Here is an 18,174-nt window from a genome sequence, read left to right as displayed (position 1 = left end):
GGATGATTTTAGGCTTGGAACAAGAATTATGAATGGGAATTCAAAATGGCACATTTAGAATTCCAGGCTTGGATTATATTCACACTTGGATTGCCTTTGGGTATCAGGAATTGAACTGCAGCACTAATAGATTATGCTGCAGGTCCTCTGCTTTTCACGCAGGTGCTTTTGGAATATTCTCGGCTTTTGTTTGCATTTAAGTTTCCAGCCGTGTTTTAAGACAGCAGGAGCTATGTTCTTTATTTTGCAAACAGGAGCATTTGTCTGGTAAAAGAAAAATAGCTTTGTGCATTTGTTTCTAAATCGCATGATTTGGTTTCAAGACACCTGCTGTCATTCAGGCTGTGAAAGATAATCGGAACGGTATTATCCATCTAGTCCTATAATTTTCATACTGATAGCTTTTTGTTTGAGATGTCTTGCATCTGTGAATGTGTAGCAGCCAAGACAGTGCTTCCAGCAGCATCCTTTCTTACCTGTGGGCAGAGGCTATCGATCTGTGTTGACGCCATTCGAACCAACTTCACGCCTTCCTCATTATTCGAGATGGAGCATGCCAAGTTTGCGACCTATAATTTAGATAGCAAATGAGAAAGTGCATTACCAAATTTGCCACTTTCCTAATGTGCATCATCTGTGGGGAAATCAAGTAGAAGTCAAAAGGGCCATTATCTACATCGTAAATGAACAAATCTCGGATTCATTTGCGTCTCAGCAACAAACAGCCGAGTGTTTGGATGATAATTGCTGAAAAATGTGATCACTTCGTTCACCAATATTGGTTTATTTTAAGAATGTTTCAACATCTGCAGAACTTCAACATTGCACAAAGGAGACAAAGTCAAAGCTTTCCTTCTTGCACTCATCAGGGTCAACATACAAGAAGTCAAACTTATGCAGGGCGGCACGGCGGCACAGTGGTTAGCACTGCAGCCTCACAACACCAAGAGCCCCACATCAATTCCAGCCTCAGGCAACTGTCTGTGTGGAGTTTGCACATTCTCCCCATGTCCTCCCGGTGCTCTGGTTTCCTCCCACAGTCCAAAGATGTGCAGGGTAGGTGGATTGGTCATGGGAAATTGCCCACAATGTAGATTAGGTGGATTATATGGGGATACAACATAGAACATTACAGCACAGCCCTTCAGCCCTTGATGTTGTGCCGACCTGTCATACCGATCTCAAGCCCATCTAACCTACACTATTCCATGTACGTCCATATGCTTATCCAATGACGACTTAAATGCACCTAAAGTTGACGAATCTACTACCGTTGCAGGCAAAGCGTTCCATTCCCTCACTACTTTCTGAGTAAAGAAGCTACCTCTGACATCTGTCCTATATCTTTCACCCCTCAATTTAAAGCTATGCCCCCTCATGCTCGCCGTCACCATCCTAGGAAAAAGGCTCTCCCTATCCAGCCTATCTAACCCTCTGATTATTTTATGTTTCAGTTAAGTCACCTCTCAACCTTCTTCTCTCGAATGAAAACAGCCTCAAGTCCGTCAGCCTTTCCTCGTAAGACTTTCCCTCCATACCAGGCAACATCCTAGCAAATCTCCTCTGCACCCTTTCCAAAGCTTCCACATCCTTCTTATAATGCGGTGACCAGAACTGTACACAATACTCCAAGTGCGGCCGCACCAGAGTTTTATACAGCTGCAGCATAACCTCTGGGTTCCGGAACTCGATCCCTCTATTAATAAAAGCTAAAACACTGTATGCCTTGGGATGGGTCTGGGTTCAGTGTGGACTTGTTGGGCTGAAGAGCCTGTTTCCACACTGCAGGGACTCTTAAAAAAAATGTACAGCCTAAGTGGAGGGTGCAGATTAGTTTTACCACAGTAGCACTGAGATGTAGCACGATTTGTTAACTGCCAATTTTAGTTCACTGATTAAATTTGCATCAGATAGGTAGATTTCAGTTGGTCAGGGCATTACCATGGGGAATGCAGTGGGGGTAGGGAGGCATGAGGTGGGATGGGAACTCCATACTCTTTTCCTCAACTAGGACTTGTATGTGAATATATGCAATTTCTAACATGTGTGAATGAATTACACTGTGAACCCAGACCAATAGATTGTCTGCAATGTGCAATATGCAGAACACGCTCAACCTGCACAACCTCTGGTCTCCTCTACACCGGGAAGATGAAGTCCAGACTGGGTATCCACATTGTAGGACACCTACACTCTGTCTGTAAAGAAAGCCCCATGATTCCAAAGTGTGGAGTTGGAGGAACACAACAGGCCAGGCAGCATTCGAGGAGCAGGAACGCTGACGTTTCAGGTTGGGTCCCAACCCGAAACGTCAGCTTTCCTGCTCCTCTAATTCTTGCCTGGCCTGCTGTGTTCCTCCAGCCCCACACTGTGTTATCTCTGACCCCAGCATGAGCAGTTCTTACTATCCCCAAGATTCCAACTGCCTGCCATGTCAACAATACCACCACGTTCCTGAACAACATCTCTGCCTGAGGCCTGTTGCAGTGTTCGAGCAAAGCTCAGTGCACTCTGGAAAAACAACGCCTCATTTTCCACTTGACAACTCTGCAGTTTTCAGAATCAAAATCAACTTCAATAACGCTAAGGCCTGAACACCTCCTTCTGTGTCCTTTTTCCACGTTCGCACCCCAGGCACTGTCATGAACATCGGCAGCTTTCAGCGTAGCCAGTCCATTGTCCCACCATCAGATTTTCTACTTCCCTGGCATACTATCTACCAATCCCTTTGTCTGTCTCACTTACTTTCTCTGTCTCTCTGGGCTCCATCTCCACCTATTCACCCATTCCCTTAGGACTCCTCCCTCACCCACCTCACATCCTGTTAGCAGCATAAATACCACATTTTTCGAGCTGGTGTGAGTTCTCTCCAAAGATGATACCAGACCTATTGAATGTCTCCAGCAATTTCTGTTTTAATTTCAACAATCTTTGTAAATCTCAGAACATCATGAATCTGCTGTTAGGCAACATTTACCAAATAATCATGACTATGCTCAAAATTACAACAGCAAACAACTAAAACCACTCTTTTGGGTTCATAGTATGATAAAAAGCTTCAATTTGTTTCTTCTTTCTCAATAATATTTCTTCTCCCAAGTTCTGCCCGATTACTAACATGCTTACTTACAACCTGGGGCAATTGGCAAAATCAGGAGGACTGTCTCACAGACAAGTCAACAGCTTGACACCGTCATAATCACAGAATTGAAACTTACAACTGGCCAGGTTAAACAAGACAAAGCTGGTAGACTGGGCCTGCAGCAGGCAGTGAGGGAACCAGCAAGAGAGTAAGACATACTTGACTTCACCCTTACCAAACTGCTGACTGCAAGTAGCTCTCCTTGACACTCAGTAACAGTGACCAGTGCACAGCCCTTGAGGAGATAAAATCCTGCCCTCACATTGAGAATACTTGGGAGGCATTATCACCATGCTCAATGGGGCAGGCTTTGAGCAGATGTAACAATTCCAGACTGGGCATCTGCTGTTGCCTATCAACATTTTACTCCATCACAGCCTGAAACATTGTGGCCCAGCATATCTCCCACTCAACCATTACCATCAACCTGGGGAATCAACCTTGGTTCAATGGAGAGTTCAGGAGCAGCACCAGGCATATCTAATAATGATGTGTCCACCTGGTGAAAGTACCAAACAGGACTGCTTATAGGCCAAATTGCATAAGTAGCAGGTGATGGACAGAACTATGCGATCCCACAACCAGCAGATCAGGCTAAGCTCTGTAGTCTTGCCACATCCAGTCGTGAATGGTGGTGGGCAATGAAACATCTCATTGGAGGAGGTGGCCCCACAAATATCCTCATCCTCAATGATGGAAGGGATCAAAAAATCTGTGCAAATGAAAAGGCAGAAGCATTCACAACAATCTTCGGCCAGAAGTGCCAAGTGGATGCTCCTCCTAAATCTTCTCTGGTGGTCCCCAGCAGTACAGATACCAGTCTTCAGCCAATTTGATTCACTCTACATGATAACAGGAAATGGTTGGAGCCGCTGGAAAGGCTACGGGCCCCGATACCACTCTAGCAATAGTGCTCATGCTCCGGAACTTGCCGCTTGCCTAGCCAAGCTGTTCCATTACAGTAACAACACCGGGACCCACCTGAAAATGTAAAAAAAATGCCCAGCTAGGTCCTGTACACAAAAAGCAGGACAAATCTAACCCAGCTAATTAATGCCTAATCAGTCTACACCCGATCATCAGTAAAGTGATGGAAGGTGTCATGAACAGTGTTGTCAAGCCACACCTGCTCAGCAATAACCTCACTGACTCACGACTTTGGTTCTGTAAGGGCCATTCAATTCCTGACCACATTACAGGCTTGGTTCAAACTGGACAAAAGCAATGAATTCCAGAGGTGTGGTGAGAGTGACAGCCCTTGACAGCAAGGCCACATTAGACCGATTACTGTATCGGGGGCCTTAGCAAAACAGGAATTAAAGATAGTGGGGGAAACTCTCCACTGGTTAGAGTCATACCTGACACATACATTTGTAGAGGACAGTCATCTCAGTTCCAGGACAGCTTCCAGGGAATTTTCCCTTGATGAGAATGGAAAGTTTTCTTAGGTTTCACCATCTTATCAAATAATGAATCAGAGATAGCAGGAACTCCAAATGCTGGAGAATCTGAGATAACAAGGCGTAGAGCTGGATGAACACAGCGGGCCAAGCAGCATCAGAGGAGCAGGAAGGCTGACGTTTCGGGCCTAGACCCTTCTTCAGAAGTGGGAGAGGGGAAGGGGGTTCTGAAATAAATAGGGAGCGAGGGGGAGGCGGATAGAGGATGGATAAAGGAGAATATAGGTGGAGAGGAAACAGGCAGGTCAAAGAGCCGGGGATGAAGCCGGTAAAGGTGGGTGTAGTTAGGGATGTAGGGAGGGGATAGGTCAGTCCGGGGAGGATGAACAGGTCAAGGGGGCGGGATGAGGCTATTAGGTAGGAGATGGGGGTGGGCTTGAGGTGGGAGGAGGGGATAGGTGGAAGAAAGGACAGGTCAGAGAGGTGGGGACAAGCTAGAGATAATGGGAACTGCAGATGCTGGAGAATTCCAAGATAATAAAATGTGAGGCTGGATGAACACAGCAGGCCAAGCAGCATCTCAGGAGCACAAAAGCTGACGTTTCAGGCCTGGACCCTTTCTGATGAAGGGTCCAGGCCCGAAACGTCAGCTTTTGCGCTCCTGAGATGCTGCTTGGCCTGCTGTGTTCGTCCAGCCTCACATTTTATTATCTGGAGACAAGCTAGGCTGGTTTTGTGATACAGTGGGGGGAGGGGAGATTTTGAAATCTGTGAAGTCCACATTGATACCATTGAACTGCAGAGTTCCCAAGTGAAATGTGAGGTGCAGTTCCTGCTAACTTTGGGTGGCATCATAGTGGCACTGTAGGAGGCCCAGGATGGACATGTTGTCTAAGGAATGGAAGGGGGATTTGAAGTGGTTCGCGACTGGGAGGTGCAGTTGTTTGTTGCGAACCGAGCGTAGGTGTTCCACAATGTGCTCTCCAAGCCAACGCTTGGTCTCCCCAGTGTAGTGGAGGCCGCATATGCAACAGTGGATATAATGTACCACATTAGCAGATGTGCAAGTGAACATCTGCTTGATGTGGAAGGTCTTCTTAGGGCCTGGGATAGGGGTGAGGGGGGAGGTGCAGGGGCAGGTGTAGCTCTTCCAGCGGTTGCAGGGAAAAGCAATGAATCAATGAAAGTAATGAATCAATCAGTTTTGAAATATTATTAATAAATTGATTTCTATCTTGAGATCATAAAGGTGCTGAACAATTATTCAGGAGGTGGGAGAGGAGAGAGACAAATTCTGTAGTCTGATATTTTGTTTTATATTGCTCCAACAAACTCATTTTAATGAATTAATTCATAACTGTATTCATAAGTTGCATTTTTCAAAAAGTATAAAATGGGAGGGAGTTTGGTACTCATGAAGAGGGAATGAAATTCTGACCCACTGTGTATACAATACACAGTAAAGCACCAAGCAGGGTACTTCTCCTGTGCACTCCCAGGTAGCACAGCAGCTATTGTGCATTGAGTGCAAGAAGTTCGTTTCGTGACTGTCAGTTCAAAACAAATCCCCCAAACGCTGCAGAACACTCATTCAGAATTGGAAGCAAGCAATCATCTGTTCACAGTTCGTGGTTTGTTATTTGTTTTAAACAGCAACACTGAAAACACCTCATACAGAATGTTGCAATAAAAATATCACATTGGCTTGGACAGCTGGGCATGGTTGTGCTCATTTAAATCACTCCGTGACTCCAGGCTTCATCTTTTCCTCACTTGGCCAAGAAACATTGAGATAAATAGTCCTCATCTCAAGAAAAACGGTTGATTAATTTCTCATTTTTTTGATGAGTCCATGACTGTGATGTCTTTGACCCTTTCTCTTGTCTATTTATTTTTTACTCATAAATCTACACAGGTCCCAGGGCTTGCTTGACAAATCAGTGCGGTGTTTCTGTTATTCACTTCACACTTCTCTGCTCACTGGCTGAAGTGCTGGCGGAGGAGATGTGCCAATTGGCCTGCCATGTGCATACCACGTTTTGTGCTTCTTTTGTCTCGGTGCCTTGTTGAAATGGCAGCTGATCAGGAAAACAGTCCTGGCATCAAAACAGTGAGGAAGTTTACTTCCCAACCTGTAAATGAATACAGTCAGAGATGAATTTCTGGAGCAGAGCCAAGCCTTGAGAAGCTGCAGTAGTGTGACTCACTAATGTTTTGTCAACCCAAACCTAATGTCTCATTCAAGGGCCATACTCTCAGCAACACACACTGAAATGAAGGACATGGGTCTGAATCTGGATTGTAGCAGCAACTGCATTTCAAAAGTACTTCACTTTAAGACATTGTAGAGTCACAAACAACTTTTAATAAATGCAAGTTTTTTTTTATGATTTCATTTCAGCTGTGATTCCTTTCCAAATCATCAGTTTATGAGCCTAATCCAGGGTCTCTGGCAGTGACACACAAAACAAACACTTGGAGCTGAATATACACATTCTACTGGGTATATTTTGGGTAGGGTGGGCAGGTAACATTGTCTGGATAGCTAGCCCATAATCTTTCCACCAACCCTGAGCTCACTCCGGAATGCAGAAGGTTGGCAGGCACTGGATAATGCAACTTGCCCATCATGTACAAACCCACACACAGACCTAACTGACCTTATATACTTCAAAATAAAGGGGCAGCCATATCCAGCACATTCCTTTCCAAGTATTACTGTTTTTTTTAACTGGTTTTCCCTCTGGGTAAATGAAGATTAATTGAGCTAGTTAATAGCTCAGTTCATCTTGATAATACACCGCTCATGCCAAATATGGTTGGCATGAGCAGGCATGCCAGATGGCACTCCTGTCCTTTCACAGAAGTTTTTAAAATGCCAAAGAGAAGGGATGAGTACAGACTTCAGAGGATGCCCTTCGTCCATTTGGGGAAGCCTCTGAAGATAACCCTGAATTCCTCGCATCCAGCTGCTCTGGAAAACCAATTGCAGAAACCCCCACCCCCCCACCCCATGCCCCCACCCAACCAAACATTCAAAATCCCCAGTGACGCAACAACCTGGTCTGAGCCAAGTTCAGGATTCATTCGTCCTGCAGTGCCAGCAGAGCCCGATACTGAGCTCACGGGACTGCTGGAGTTGCCAACTAATAGATTGGCTAGATTATCCCGGCATGGGGGTTAGGTTTCGCAACTTGTCAGTTTAGTCATCCCACAGCACATTATTGCTGCAGAGCGAGCTTCCAATTCACAGATCAGCTTCCAGCTGATGTCCCTTCTCAAACAGCATTGTTCCATTGTTATCTATCTTTAGTGTCCAAAGTAAAACAATTCAAAACTTTGACAGCCTTCTGATTTCCAATTTTTGTGCAAACACACTGAGATTATACTGCCCATTTACTGCTATAATACACACATTTCATGCGTACGTATGAGTGCATGTTCTAGATTCCCAAGCTGGGGGACCAAATTTCCTCAGCCCTCACCCTGTAGAACTGCTTTTGTAAAGGTGTTTCATTTGGATCACCTCTCATCTTTTTATGCGACAGGGAATATATCCCAAAGTATTCACACGAAAGTTCCTGCAAACCAGGAGGCTTCCAGTGCATCTTTATTATATACCTCCCTAAGTAAGTATAGCACATAGAACATAGAACAGTACAGGCCATTCGGCCCCTGATGTTGTGTCGACCTATTATCCCACTCAGATCAATCTCCCCTGCATACCCTACATTTTACGATCCTCCATGTGCCTATCCAAGAGTTGCTTAAAAGTCTCTAAAGTAGTCCTTCCCTCGGTAAAGAGACCAGAACTACACACGGTGCTGCAAGTGCGGCCTCAAAATTGCCCTGTACAATTAGAATATCCTTGATTGTCATGTGTATTCCATATAAAATACAGTGAAAGATGTGTATGATCACTGTACATAGGTGCTGTTCACATTAATTTGGAATAAAATATTAATAAATAACTAAAAGAGATTCCAACTATTCGTTTTCCACTTCTACAGCATGTCATCGTGTGCATCCCATTCAGGGCTTCCTAACCCACCCCATGCTGCCAAGAGTGTCCCGCTCTGAGCTTCCCAGCCCATGCCATGCTGCCGAGACGGTCTCGCTCTGAGCTTCCCAGCACATGCCATGCTGCTGGGAGTGTCTGCTCTGAGCTTCCCAGCCCATGCCATGCTGCTGGGAGTGTCCCGTTCTGAGCTTCATAGTCCATGCCATGCTGCTGGGAGTGTCCCATTCTGAGATTCCTAGTCCATGCCATGCTGCCAAGAGTGTCCCGTTCTGAACTTCCCAGCCCATGCCATGCTCCTGGGAGTGTCCCACTCTGAGCTTCACAGCCCATGCCATGCTTCTGGCAGTGTCCTGCCCCAGACTTCCCAGCCAGTGCCATGCCACTGGAAGTGTCCCGCTTTGAGCTTCCCAGCCCATGCCATGCTCCTGTGAGTGTCCCGCTCTCAGCTTCCCAGCCCATGCCATGCTGCTGGGAGTGTCCCGTTCTGAGCTTCCTAGTCCATGCCATGTTGCCAGGAGTGACTTGCTCCAGGCTTCCCAGCCCATGCCATGCTTCTGGGAGTGTCCCACTCCAGACGTCCCAGCCCGTGCCATGCCACTGAAAGTGTCCCGCTCTGAGCTTCCCAGCCCATGCCATGTCACTGAAAGTGTCCCGCTCTGAGCTTCCCAGCCCATGCCATGTCACTGAAAGTGTCTCGCTCTGAGCTTCCCAGCCCGTTCCATGTCACTGAAATTGTCCCGCTCTGAGCTTCCCAGCCCATGCCATGCTCCTGGGAGTGTCCCGCTCTGAGATTCCTAGTCCATGCCATGCTCCTGGGAGTGTCCCGCTCTGAGCTTCCAGGCCATGCCATGCTGCTGGGAGTGTCCTGTTCCAGACTTCCCAGCCTGTGCCATGCTGCTGGGTGTGGTCCTGCTCCAGACTTCCCAGCCCGTGCCATGCTCCTGGAAGTGTCCCGCTCTGAGCTTCCCAGCCCATGCCATGTCACTGAAAGTGTCCCACTCTGAGCTTCCCAGCCCATGCCATGCTCCTGGGAGTGTCCCGTTCTGAGATTCCTAGTCCATGCCATGCTCCTGGGAGTGTCCCGCTCTGAGATTCCCAGCCCATGCCATGCTGCTGGGAGTGTCCTGTTCCAGACTTCCCAGCCTGTGCCATGCTGCTGGGAGTGTCCCCCTCTGAGCTTCCCAGCCCATGCCATGCTCCTGGGAGTGTCCCGCTCTGAGCTTTCCAGCCTGTGCCCTGCTCCTGGGAGTGTCCCGCTCTAAGATTCCTAGTCCATGCCATGCGCCTGGGAGTGTCCCACTCTGAGAATCCTAGTCCATGCCATGCGCCTGGGAGTGTCCTGCTCTGAGCTTTCCAGCCCATGCCCTGCTCCTGGAAGTGTCCCACTCTGAGAATCCTAGTCCATGCCATGCGCCTGGGAGTGTCCTGCTCTGAGCTTTCCAGCCCATGCCATGCTCCTGGGAGTGTCCCGCTCTGAGCTTCCCAGCCCATGCCATGCTCCTGGGAGTGTCCCGCTCTGAGCTTCCCAGCCCATGCCATGCTCCTGGGAGTGTCCCGCTCTGAGCTTCCCAGCCCATGCCATGCTCCTGGGAGTGTCCCGCTCTGAGATTCCTAGTCCATGCCATGCGCCTGGGAGTGTCCCGCTCTGAGCTTCCCAGCCCATGCCATGCTCCTGGGAGTGTCCCACTCTGAGTTTCCCAGCCCATGCCATGCTCCTGGGAGTGTCCCGCTCTCAGATTCCTAGTCCATGCCATGCGCCTGGGAGTGTCCCGCTCTGAGATTCCCAGCCCATGCTATGCTCCTGGGAGTGTCCCGCTCTGAGCTTCCCAGTCCATGCTATGCTCCTGGGAGTGTCCCGCTCTGAGATTCCCAGCCCATGCCATGCTGCTGGGAGTGTCCTGTTCCAGGCTTCCCAGCCCGTGCCATGCTCCAGGAAGTGTCCGGCTCTAAGCTTTCCAGCCCGTGCCATGCTCCTGGAAGTGTCCAGCTCTGAGCTTCCCAGCCCATGCCATGTCACTGAAAGTGTCCCGCTCTGAGCTTCCCAGCCCGTGCCATGCCCAGTCTCCAGGCTTCACAGGCCAACCAACTCACTGCAACCGTGCTGCCTTTGAAGATACCTATTGCCACTCTGGAGCCCATCAGAGCCATCTCCTGCCGAATAGATCTCTTTATCAGGTAAATTTGAGAAAAAGAAGGAGAAAGAAAAAGCAGTAAAATGCAGACAAAGAGAATAAGCCATGGCACAGGAGCCCGCACGCTGCCTACTCTACCACTGTCATAATGGTTTGTGGATATCTTTCTTCTCATCCACTTTCAATGAAAACAAACATGCCGTTAGCCTTTCCAATTAACTTCTCTACTTGAATGTTAACTTTTGTGTAATACATGCACAAGAACACACAGGTGTCTTTGAATTTCAATATTTCCAAGTCTCTCACCATTCGAAAAGTGTACTTTTAAAAATTTCTCCTATCAAATCCGATAACCTCATTATTTCACCAGATTGCATTCTATCTGCAATGCTCTAACTCACCCACTGAAACTGCCCACATCTCTCTACAGTGTTTTCTCATTGTCCTTATCACTGGCTTTTCCACCTAACTCCAGCATCATCAGCACACTTGGACATGCTCTAGTCCATCTACCCCATGGATATCATCAATATAGTTTGAAAATAGCTGAGGCCCAAGTAATGAACATTTTTAAAATTCATTTGTGGGACATAGGCATTGCTGGCTGGTCAGCATTTACTGCCCAGCCTTAATTGCGTTTGAGAAGGTGATAGTAAGCTGCCCTCTGGAACTGCTGCAATCCATCTGCTGTAGGTTGACCCACAATTTTGTTGGGGTGAGGTGGGTGCTTCCAACTATTTCTTGATATCATGTGGATTGATTCAAACTGGCTGCAGACTGGTATCAGTAATGTTAGGGACCAAAGAAGGTCGACCATTTTCACGACATTTCTGTCTGAAAATTGCTGCAAATATTTCAGCTTTATCTTTTGCATTAATGTTTTGGGCTCTTCCATCATTGAGGATGGCAATATTTAAGGAGCTTCCCCTCCTCCAGCCAGTTGTTTAACTGCCCGCAATCATTTATGTTTGGATTTGGGAGGAGTGCAGAACTTAGATCTAAAAAGAAATTAAAGAACTGTGGATGCTATAAATCGGAAACAAAAACAAAAGTTGCTGGAAAAGCTTAGCAGGTCTGGCAGCATCTGAAACCAGAATTAACGTTTCAGGTCCAGTGACCTTTCTCAGAGTGTTCTGAGGAGGAGCTACCGGACCCAAAACATTAACTTAGATCTGATCTGTTGGTTGTGTGATTGCTGAGCTCTGTCTATTGCTTGCTGCTTATGCTGTTTGAAATGCAAATAATCTTGTTTTGGCTGCAATCTGGGCTGGAGTACAGTTTTGCTGCTGCTGTTGGTATGCAACACTTCATGGATGCCCAGTTTTGACTTGCTAGATCTGTTCAGAGTCTGTCCCGTTTGATACAGTGACAGTGCCACACAACATGATCGACGGTATTCTCAATGTGATGGTGGGGATTGTACGGTGGTCACTCTCACTGATACTGTAATGGGCAGATGCATCTCCAGCCAGCAGATTGGTAAGGGTGAAGTCAAGTATGTTCTTCCCTCTTGTTGAACTTTACAGTATCCTGCCAGTTACAGTTTGCCGACCTAACAGTGTCCTATTTATTCTGACACCATTCCTCAATGCATGTTCATATATCACTCTCATTCTCAAGAGTTTATACAATAATCTCTTGTGTGGCATGGTACCAAATCTTGTTTGAAATTCCAAAATTGAAGTTCCTATGTCTCCGCCCAAACATTTGCCACATTTTCAACAAAGTGAATGGAATTTTCAAACCTATGTTATGAACAGTATTATTCTTCCAAATATATAGACCAAAGAGTGCACTCAACATAAATGTGTTCAAACCACATCTGCTTTTGCAGAGGTGAAATTTTAGCCTTCTCATTTCTTCTTTGGCACAGCATCATTTTCGCATAATTCATCAAGGTCTGGATAACGAAGCAATTTTGCTTCTCTTCAACTCTCTGCAAAACCTGTCATTACGAAATAATATATCACATGTTTAAGGCTTGCAAATTCTCCGCACACTACCGCCTTTAGTTGGCATGTCATCTCGTTCACACTGCAGTGACTTGTCATTTAATTTAAGTACAGCTAATATTTTTCCACGGTAAATTCTGTGATGCAATAACAGGCCAGCTTCTTCCTCTGCAGCAACATTCGGCTGCATCAATGTATATACCTGTACAAAACTAATGCCAAATCAACCTTAATGATTAGAACTGTTTAATGGAGAGATTTTCTGTACACATTTAACAGAATTGCAAAGTAAACAAAAAGAAATTGCAAACCGCAAGGTCATTTTAAGAATGTGATTATTTGTTATCGTCAAAGAACAAACAGCAACACAGACAGGAACAGGCCATTCGGCCCTTGATGCCAGCACCGACATATTTTGCACTTCCATACTAAAAGTGTGTTCACTTACAGGATCCATATCCCTCTATTCCCTTCCTATTCACGTATTCATCCAGGTGCTTCTTGAATGCTGCGATTGAATTTGCTTCCACCACCTCCTCTGGCAGGGTGCTCCAGGCAGTCATCACCCTTTGTGTGAAAAACGTGCCTCACACATTTCTTTTAAACATCTCCCTGCACCTTGAACCTGCATCTGTTAGTTATTGACCCTTCCCCCTGGGAAAAAGCCTCATACTTTCCACTCTATTCGTGCTATTCACAATCTTATAAACTTCTATCAGGTTGCCCCTCAACCTCCTGCATTCCAGTGAAAACAAACCCAGTCTATCCAACCTTCCTTCATAGCTAAACTCCCCCATTGCAGGCAACATTCTGATAAACTTTATCTGCACCCTCTCCAAAGCATTCACATCCATCTGGTAGTGTGCTGAACAGAGCCATACAGAAAATTCCCAGTGTGGCCTAACTAAAGTTCTATAAAACTGCAGCATAACTTATTTAACCCAAAACTCAATGCCCCTTCCAATGAGAGCAAGCATGCCATAGGCATCTTTTAAATACCTTATCTACCTGCACTGCCACCTTTAGGGATCTGTGGATCTGCACACCCAGATCCCTTTGCACATCAATATTCCTAACTTCCACCCGTTCTTGACCTTCCAAAATGCATCACCTCACAAATTGTTCCAGATTAAACTTCATCTGCTAGTTTTCTGCCCATGCCTCCAACTGATCTATATCCTGCTGTATCCTCTGACAATCCTCCTCACTGTCCACAATTCCACCAATCTTTGTATCGTCTACAAATTTACTAATTAGAATGGCCATGTTTTCCTCCAAATCATTTATGTAGATCACAACCAGCAGAAATCCCAGCACTGATCCCTGTGGTGCACCACGAGTCAGAGCCCTCCACTGTGAAAAGCATCCTTCCACCGCTACACTCTGTCTTCAATGACTGAGCCAGCTCTGTGTCCATCCAGCCAGCTCACCCCGATATCATGTGACTTAACCTTTTGGACCGTCTGCCATGAGGGACCTTGTCAAAGGCTTTACTGAAGTCCACGTAAACAACATCAGCTGCTTTTTCCTCATCAATCATCATTGTCACCTCCTTAAAAAAACTTCATCAAGTCAGTGAGGCATGACCTCCCCACACAAAACCATGCTGTCTATCGCTGTTTGCTTCTAAATGAGTGTAGATCTTGTTCCTGAGAATCTTTTCAGTAGTGGTCCCCTGTCTGTTCTTGTTCTTAATCATGTTTGTCTTGGCTTCCGCCTTTTCCTCAATTTCTGCATCCCCTACCACACATCTGTCATTCCCATGCCCCTGCCATACTCGGTTAAACCCTCCCCCAACCACATTACCAAAAATTCCCTCAACGACATCAGTACCAATCCTGCCCAGGTGTAAGCCGTTCAATAGGCCCGGCCCGGATCAGATTTGTCCTCGGCTGCTTTGGGAAGCGAGAAATGCAATTGCTTCGCCACTTGCGAAGATCTTTGCATCCTCGCTCTCCACTGGAGTCGTACCTGAGGACTGGAGAGAGGCAAATGTAATTCCTCTCTTCAAGAAAGGAAATAGGGAAATCCCCGGCAATTATAGACCGGTAAGTCTCACGTCTGTCGTCTGCAAGGTGTTAGAAAGGATTCTGAGGGATAAGATTTATGACCATCTGGAAGAGCATGGCTTGATCAAATACAGTCAACACGGCTTTGTGAGGGGTAGGTCATGCCTTACAAACCTTATCGAGTTTTTTGAGGATGTGACTAGTAAGGTTGATGAGGGTCAAGCTGTGGATGTGGTGTATATGGACTTCAGTAAGGCATTTGATAAGGTTCCCCATGGAAGGCTCATTCAGAAGGTCAGGAGGAATGGGATACAGGGGAACTTAGCTGCTTGGATACAGAATTGGCTGGCCAACAGAAGACAGCGAGTGGTAGTAGAAGGAAAATATTCTGCCTGGAAGTCAGTGGTGAGTGGGGTTCCACAGGGCTCTGTCCTTGGGCCTCTACTGTTTGTAATTTTTATTAATGACTTGGACGAGGGAATTGAAGGATGGGTCAGCAAGTTTGCAGACGACACAAAGGTCGGAGGTGTCGTTGACAGTGTAGAGGGCTGTTGTAGGCTGCAGCGGGACATTGACAGGATGCAGAGATGGGCTGAGAGGTGGCAGATGGAGTTCAACCTGGATAAATGCGAGGTGATGCATTTTGGAAGGTCGAATTTGAAAGCTGAGTACAGGATTAAGGATAGGATTCTTGGCAGCGTGGAGGAACAGAGGGATCTTGGTGTGCAGATACATAGATCCCTTAAAATGGCCACCCAAGTGGACAGGGTTGTTAAGAAAGCATATGGTGTTTTGGCTTTCATTAACAGGGGGATTGAGTTTAAGAGTCGTGAGATCTTGTTGCAGCTCTATAAAACTTTGGTTAGACCGCACTTGGAATACTGCGTCCAGTTCTGGGCGCCCTATTATAGGAAAGATGTGGATGCTTTGGAGAGGGTTCAGAGGAGGTTTACCAGGATGCTGCCTGGACTGGAGGGCTTATCTTATGAAGAGAGGTTGACTGAGCTCGGTCTCTTTTCATTGGAGAAAAGGAGGAGGAGAGGGGACCTAATTGAGGTATACAAGATAATGAGAGGCATAGATAGAGTCGATAGCCAGAGACTATTTCCCAGGGCAGAAATGGCTAGCACGAGGGGTCATAGTTTTAAGCTGGTTGGTGGAAAGTATAGAGGGGATGTCAGAGGCAGGTTCTTTACGCAGAGAGTTGTGAGAGCATGGAATGCGTTGCCAGCAGCAGTTGTGGAAGCAAGGTCATTGGGGTCATTTAAGAGACTGCTGGACATGCATATGGTCACAGAAATTTGAGGGTGCATCCATGAGGATCAATGGTCGGCACAACATTGTGGGCTGAAGGGCCTGTTCTGTGCTGTACTGTTCTATGTTCTATGTTCTATGTTCTAATATGTATCCATCTGACCTCCCTCCGGAACCGGTTTATTGACTATATTTTTCTTCCGCTAAAGTCTGAAAGCTGAATGGTTTGGGGTTTTTATCAACCTCTCTTTATCTGGTTTGCCTGTGTTCATCTCTCACGTATTCCTTTCTGTGCAAACTTTTCCCGGTCAAAAATAATCACTTCAATATTTTAAGTTGCGAATTTAACCACTCTACACAATTTGCTGCTTCCCAGATTCATTCTTAGTTTTGAACAAAACACGTTGGATTCTTTTCCACTTCAACATCATTTCCCTTGACTATAATAATCTACTGGGTTTTGTCACCTAAGGATTCTGTCTGGATTGACTTCATGTGCTTTTCCACACATTTTAACCTCTGTACTGTCCTTAATTATTGGACAATGGCCTTCACCCAGACTTCTCCATTTTCCAACCAGCATATTGTCACCTAAACCAAGCAAGATGGTGAGGCAATCCTTACTGATGATCTATTTTTCATGTTAGGACAGGAGAAGCAGATTACCATGGATGACTGGGCTTCTCTGATGATTTTAGAGTCATAAAGGCCTTTGACCTTGAAGCAGTTGGTGATCATGGACTGGTGTGGAAACAGACTAAACAGTAAAATTTAGAAGGTAATTAAATTCTTGAACAGAGGAAATACAGGGCAACCTGGAAAGGCAGGGTTGTGAAACTAGTTGCATAGCTTCACCAAAGAAACAACACAGACACAACAACACAGCTGGATTGTACCTTTTTTTATCTTTCAGTGCAATAGAAAAGTGTTAAATACAGTAATTGAAGAATACCAGTCTTGACAGAAATTCAAATCTTTCTAAATGCACCACAGGAATGTTTATGCTTTCCATGAGATCGCTGAACAGTAACTGACCAAGGCAATGTGGTGGTGCTACATGGAAAAGTACAGTATTCCTCCATTTTAGACTGTATGGGACTGATACGACTACAATGAAATGGAAGATGTCTATCCTTATTCGGTTTTAAAATCCTTGTGCAAATTACTGTAGGCAGGTTTTTGCTCTTTCCACCAGTCTAGAAAAGCACGTTTAAGACTTATTAAAATCACAACTAACTTCCCATTGGATTGAGATGAAGGTTAGCCTTCCCTTATTGTGTTTCTTGACTTAGTTGAAGCCTTTGACAAATTGACCACACCAACGTCCTTCAATGTCACTCCACAGTTGTCTGGGTAAATGGAGGTACTATTCTTGTGCATCTAATAACAGGTCATCACATGCATTTTGTTCATTCTTATGATGTGGACATTAGTGGACATGCCAGCAAAATGCTTCCTTTGAGGAGGTGGTGCTGAGCCATTTTTCTTGAACTACTGCAGTCCCTGTTACGTATGTAAGCCAACATCACCGTCAGAGACAGGCTCTGAAAATAATGTCACAATGATAGTTCAGTAACAATGGTATAGTTCGAAGTCAGGATGGTGTGCGGTTTAGTTAGAAACATGTTGATGGTGGTGCTTTCATCATCTGTTGCCCTTGTTTAGTCTAGGTGACAGAAGTCATAGATTAAGAAGGTGCTAACAAAGGAGCCTCAGCAAGATGTTGTTGTGCACTTCGTAGATGATAAACATATTTGCTACTATGCAACAGGGATGGAGGAAGTGAATGCTGAAGCTGCTAGATGGGGTGCAAATGAAGTGAGTCCCTTTGTCCTGGATGGTGTCGAGGTTCTTAACTATTGCTTGTAATGCAACCATCCAGACAACGCAGTCCTGATTTGAATCTTGTACATGATGGGCAGGCTTCTGGGAATCAGATAATTCATCACAGAAATCTCAGCTTCTGACTTGCTTTTGTAGCCACGCAAATATATGGCTGGTTCAGTGCAACACTGATGCAAGGTAAAATAGACCATGGAAAATAGACCACAGAAAGCAGAACAAATCCAATGCTGCCGGCTAATGCCCCTTTAATACACTCTCAATCATCAGCAATGTGATGGAAGTGACATAACTCCAGACAGGTCAGTATCACATCATCAACAGACCCTTCCTCTCCGTCACATGTTGAATTCACTTTGGAATCTCAGATGGACAAAGCGGATATAGCCATCTCAACGTCTTTGCCAACTGGAGAGGAGAAA

General features: G+C 45.9%; 1 protein-coding gene across 5 annotated transcripts in view; it reads right to left on the bottom strand.

Annotated features, from left to right (window-relative positions):
• ctnna2 (catenin (cadherin-associated protein), alpha 2) overlaps window positions 1–18,174 on the bottom strand; it is a 1,331,223-nt gene that overhangs the window by 390,810 nt on the left and 922,239 nt on the right. For all 5 annotated transcript variants that reach the window (XM_059650313.1, XM_059650312.1, XM_059650318.1 and 2 more), the window contains exon 10: window positions 477–569. In XM_059650313.1, coding sequence (XP_059506296.1) covers window positions 477–569 — 93 coding nt within the window. The remainder of the gene's footprint in view (window positions 1–476; window positions 570–18,174) is intronic.

Source organism: Stegostoma tigrinum, chromosome 1 (genome assembly GCF_030684315.1).
Source record: "Stegostoma tigrinum isolate sSteTig4 chromosome 1, sSteTig4.hap1, whole genome shotgun sequence".
NCBI lineage: Eukaryota > Metazoa > Chordata > Chondrichthyes > Orectolobiformes > Stegostomatidae > Stegostoma > Stegostoma tigrinum.
The sequence above is the reverse complement of the archived record's forward strand: the minus strand, read 5'-3'. Positions and strand labels throughout refer to the sequence as shown.